The 5,850-nt window shown below is 29.3% G+C and overlaps 1 protein-coding gene across 1 annotated transcript; it reads right to left on the reverse strand.

Annotated features, from left to right (window-relative positions):
* Positions 1-790: 790 nt before the first annotated feature.
* LOC149375470 (uncharacterized) lies at positions 791-4,219 on the reverse strand. Its single transcript, XM_089588995.1, has 3 exons — positions 3,953-4,219; positions 3,806-3,862; positions 791-1,071 (listed from the first exon to the last, which is right to left on the reverse strand). Exons 1-3 carry the CDS (start codon positions 4,142-4,144, stop codon positions 895-897), a joined length of 426 nt encoding a protein of 141 aa, XP_089445121.1. The 5' UTR covers positions 4,145-4,219; the 3' UTR covers positions 791-894.
* Between the last annotated feature and the right edge of the window lie 1,631 nt (positions 4,220-5,850).

Here is a 5,850-nt window from a genome sequence, read left to right on the forward strand (position 1 = left end):
AGATAATCAGGAAATCCAAGCAAAGCAATAAATTATAAAATAATGGAAAAAACTTTTTAGTTTACTCTCAATACAGAAATGCGCAAATATGCCCTACGTGGCCTCATACCCCATAAGAAAGCATTGGCTGTGATGGTGAAAAATACAAACTGCGTGAATAAGCCATTAATCTAACGCAGGTACCATTTATCGCAAAAAAATCAGTGTGTCATTACTTTGAGAATTTTGTAATATTTCAAAATGTGACTAATTTGGTAAAAACATTGCAAATGAAAAAAAACGACCTTACGACTTTATTTAATTAAAAAGGAAAAGCTGAGAACCCAGAAATTTTCTTATTGGTGTACATTGATTAAATATACTTTGATGTTGATTGCAAATAAAATAATTGTGATACTTAGTGTAAATTTAGAAATAACATGTTTTTCATGCTAGAAATGTATGAGGATATGCTTTAATAATAAAACGATAAAAAAAATTTAGATATAAATAAGACTTTTATTTATGACAATTGACTTAGCATCTTTTTAATCGCAGCACCTTGTTTCGATCATTGAATTCCAAAAATTATATTAGCTCTCGAAGCAAGGTAGAGTAATGGTATCCGTATTTTCTTTATATTTTTTTACGAATTTTTCATCAACTTATATAAACTCATGGACAGCTAACAACGATTTCTTTTTATTAATTGTATTTTTTTTTTTCTTTTCTTTTTTTTTTTTTTTTTTCTATTGATGAGCTTGGAACTACAAAAATTGCTAAAAATGTTATTTATACTTTTCGACCAAGGAACATTAAATAAAAAAATGACATCGTTATATTCTTTTATTTTCTGCATATTCTTTTTTTTCGATTAGAAAATAAATTATTTAAAATTTTAAAGTTCTTAATTGTCTATACTTTAACATCTGGCTCATTCCTTGAAGGAAAACGAATATACAAGACGTCATCGGAGTGAAATCCTGCCTTAATTCTTTCCAAATCACACTGATCTGGAATGTCAAACGTCATAGAGGCTTCGCTTAGTTGATTTTTCCTGGTAGCCTGAACTAATATCGATTTCCCTCTGACCTGAAAGATGACATCATTGTTCTAATTAACAGGTTAACTACGACGAAATTTGTTGGAATAGCTTTTTGTTATGATCAGATTATATATAAAAATAGTGTTGGGGCATAAACGCACCGGCTTTGTTTGTTATTGAAAAGACAGTTAAAACTGATAGATTATTTTGTCTAATTTTGCTTGTAACTTTCTTTAGGAGCATTGTATTGCAGAAGTATCAGAAGATAATTTGTTTTTTTTCGATAATCTACCAAAAAGTGGTGCTAAGGTTGTCTAACACCTATTTTTTACAAAGTGATAGCGAAAGACGCTATTCAAAATTATATATTAAAATTATATTTATCTTTTCATTCTTGCATATCATTACTTCAAAGTTAAGAATTCCGTATTTTTTTAAGAAATCGTAAGCCATGCTCAATAATTTTTATGTAACATTAAAAATGATTTCAAAAAACAATTTATTATTTTACAATTTATTTGCCTTAAACCTTATAGTATTGCTGCATCAAAGTTTTCAGATGAATTTTATTAAGGATAGCGAAAAGCTTCAATGTTGAGACAAACTTTTTTTTTAATTTTGACCTTAATCTTTTATAAAACTAAATTTGTAATAAAAAAAAAATATTATCATTTTGACGACTCACATTTGAATGTGTGGAAACCAATTTCACTTTATAGGATATATTTTTACATGAAGAAAAAAAAAAATTCAACGACATAATTCCAGCAACAGTAATTAAAAACTCATTTTTACAGTTACACAGTTAGTAATTTTTACATAAATTAACAGCATAAAACCAACTGTTATACTTGAATACTTTGACTTATTGTACTGTTTTTCGAACAAAAGGTTGCATGCATTTAGTCGTTAATGCATAAAAAAAATTAGATTTTTTTTTCCACGTACGAAAATTTAAGGTTCCCTACCAATTACTTTGGACCACGTTCCTGTAAAAAAACCCTTATTTAAGGTGCTGTCTCTTACGGTGTATCTTTTTAATCAGCTTTTTCTTCAGTTACCAGTTTGCATCCGCTTTTTTGTGAAACATATTTCTTGTAAATATAAGAAACGATGAGGAAAAAAGTGCAGTTGCATAAAAATAGTAATCAAGGATTATCGTTTAAATATCGTAGCAAGAAAAATCGTGCAAGTATAAACATATGGCTAAATTCATTAAAAATACTTTGTCTTGCATGCACGGCACGACCAATCTACAAAGCACCAGCGAAAAAAAAGTATTACTTGAACAAAAGGACTGACTTTTAATAGTACTCCGTAACTTACTCCGTACTTAAAAAAAAAAAGGTATCTTAAAACCCAGAAAATAGAGCATAAGACAGTTAAAATCGTTAATAGTAACATTATGAAAAATAATTTCAAAAATTTTCTGTACACAGACGAGAATCATATTAGTGAAAGCAACAGTGATGATTTTCCCAAATCAAAAAAACGAAAAATGTAGAATATCGTTTGTTATTTGTACATGTATTTCACATAATATGACGAAATTTCAGATGTATTGGTTTTAAATGTATGTAATTAAATGAAAAATCTTTTTTAAAAAAAGTAGCGAATGATCATAATATGGTTTTGTGTAACGATATGAGTTTTGTATTTAGCAAGCAGACGACCAAATGCATAGTACGTCGAAGTTTTCAGGTATTTTTATATATATATATATATATATATATATATGTATATATATATTTTTTTTTATAGTAATCGTTAATGAACGTAACAAATACTAACTCAAATCAATAACAAGAATTATTCTACAGAAATGAAACAAATTGTTTCAGGTTGGAAGACAGTTGGAGATAAACCATTATTACCACAAACTCTTAATAGTTAACATTAAAAACACGTTATAGCAGTTACATATTTTTCAATTCGTATGAAAATTTACTCCATTAAGTGCAATGTGTTGCATACCAGTAAAATGAACTATGTATTTGAAAATATCTACAATTTATTTATGTTGCAAAATTGAATCTTCTCAAAAATTGGGGTTGAAATTAGAAAGAAAAAATTGCTTTTTCCACCACATTAAAATTCTTAGCGTTCTTCATGACTTTTCGTTCTTAGATTTGTTTCAGCCTTTCTGTAGGAGAAAAAAATTCATACCAAAGGTATTTAATTATTAATTTTAAAGAATTTTTGATTGTAAAATCTTAAAATTAATAATTTTGCAAAATTAAAACTTTGAATAGCAATTTTCGAACTTTTTTGCTCTATAACTGCGCGAAAAATAGGTTTTCTATTGTCTGACTAGCAGCAATCAAAAGATAATCAAATAAAGATCAAATTATTTTGAGCTATTTTGACACTGTGATGAAAACATAGAATTATAAATAAAATTCAGCATATAATTTAGTCAATTTTTACTACTTGTTAAATACGAAAAGAAGCTGGTGTATTTATGCCCCAAAAAAAAATTTTTATGTGTCATAATTATAGTACAAAATTTTTTTAATTACTCTTGCTGTAGTAAAAAATTTCTTATTTATCATTTTTCGTGGCTTTATCTACCTGCTTAATAGCTTATTCAAGAGATTTACTGCATACATTTTAATTACACTTTGTTACAAGAATTGCAAAAGTTAAACATTTTCTCTACTCCCGGATTATACAAAAATCTTAATAGACTTTTTTCCTTAATTCGAGGACAACCCTTGCAAAACATAAAACGTTTGAAAAATAAATAAAGAGAAGAACAAAGAAAATTTTTTTGATACTTACCATGACCTTAATTGTGTCTTTGTCATATTTAGCGCGACCAAACTCCTTCTGGAGGACCTTTTTTTATAAAACCACAATTTTGTTCAGTTTTGAGAAAGAATCTTAGAAAAAATTAAGTATGGAAATGCAATTTTAAAATCCCCATACCTTTTTGCTATCAGGTAAAAGGCGATGATCTTTGCTGCGTTTCAGGTCCAATTGCCTCGTCTCTTCAGTGGCGTTGCTGGTACAGGTTATTGGATGAACCTCACGGCCACAGAAAGAGACGCCAAACTTCTGAGACTCTTCATCATTCCGCATAATAAAATCCATCTTCTCATTTTCCTCATTATCGGACATTTTTCTTCAAATATTATGATACAAATACGTTGCTGCTGGTTGAGGAAAGTCTTTCAAGCGACTGATAAACAACGATGTGGCTCCTAATGTTGCTACTGTATGTGTCACGTTCGTGATATCACTATCGTTTATAATTAATACCTGTTATATCACGTACTCAATATTTTCGTGGCTAACTTTGTTAATGATACATGCTAGTGTGCGCTTAGGTACGGTCTTTGTTCTAGAAAAATGTCTAGTAAACTATTGTCTTGAACTTTAATGTTTGATGAAACTGTGCGTATCTGACATTACTTGATTTTATACCTTCAATAATTACTGTTGGAGGATCTGTATAAAAAGAGTTACCATGGAATATCTCAGGTGCGGGTGAGTGTTGAAAACAAAGGAAATATAACTCGTTCAAATCGTCAACTTTACAAAAAGCCACCTCAGTGTAGTAATAACGGATGTTCATTGCTATCAAATTTATGTACAAAATTTCTTGACACTACTTTGACAACGAGAAATGTCGTATTTTGTAGAGAAACATTTTCGATGGACGTACATTGTCACAATTCTTTAAAGATAAAATTGCAAGAGACGAGAAGGAAGTCTGTCTTCTTTGAAAAAGAAAACGATGTCAAGGTGTTTTTATAATACGTGAAAAAAAAGGAAGGAAAAAGATGTTAAGCCATACTTAGTCGAGTGAAGCTTGGTGAGGAATTTCTTCGATTGCTTTAGGTTATCTCTTTGTAGTAGAATCCTTTGTTCTTTATAAATACTAGGACTTAAACAATGCAGATTTTTACAAATGAGAGAGAATTAGAAACTTTGTTGCATTATTCCCATGATGTATCCTGGTAAAAAAATAATTTGTTTACATAAGACAAAAGAAAAAAAGAAGAATCTACAAAAATCAAGTCTTCATTCCAATACAACTTACTCGCTGTGGTACACAATCTTTAAAGACTTTAAGCTAGCAAAGTCTTGGAGCTAGCAAATTCTTTTACAATAGAGCAGGAAATATAATTTTCTTCCAGCTAAACGATTAAGCTTATCAAGTCACTTTTTGAAACTTTCTAAAACTATTTCTAAGACTAAAAGTATTTCTAAAACCTTAGGTAAGAAACTACATGCGAAAAATTCAACTATTCTGGCTGTATACTAAGGAAAGGAAATAGTTCACAATATGCAGTCAATCAAGGAACTTCGAAACAAGTAACTCGTCTACTAAAAATAATTAACATCATTAAAAATGAAAAGTCAAGGAGTTGTCTCAACTGAACGCTTAGAGTAAATTGAACAAAGCTGTGTTTTCCCAAATACTGAGGCATAACTTTTTTCTTTTTTTTTTTTTTTTTTTTTTTTTGTTTGTACACTACATTAGGTCTCCAATGTATGGCATACATGGCTTTCATTCTGGATATGCCTCATTGTAGAGAAAACACAGTAAAAGCAATAAAACGCATATATATAGAGGATTTACGAAACGAGTGTAGTAAATTGCAGTTGTTATAGCTTCTGTTTTTATATCGGGACGTTGGTAAGGCATATCTCATGTTAGTAAAAAGAATTAAAAGACCTCTTGATTTTCTGTTCTGTTTACATTTTTTTTTGCAGGTGGGCTTTCGTATAACAATTGGGTGATACAATATGGCATAAATTAATTTTTGTACATATAGGATTCCCAATTCTCTTTGGAAAGGAGAAGATGATTATGTACC

Source organism: Copidosoma floridanum, unplaced genomic scaffold, assembly GCF_036245765.1.
Source record: "Copidosoma floridanum isolate Cflo_tuat_1 unplaced genomic scaffold, Cflo_Japanese_pri ptg000007l, whole genome shotgun sequence".
Classification (NCBI taxonomy): domain Eukaryota; kingdom Metazoa; phylum Arthropoda; class Insecta; order Hymenoptera; family Encyrtidae; genus Copidosoma; species Copidosoma floridanum.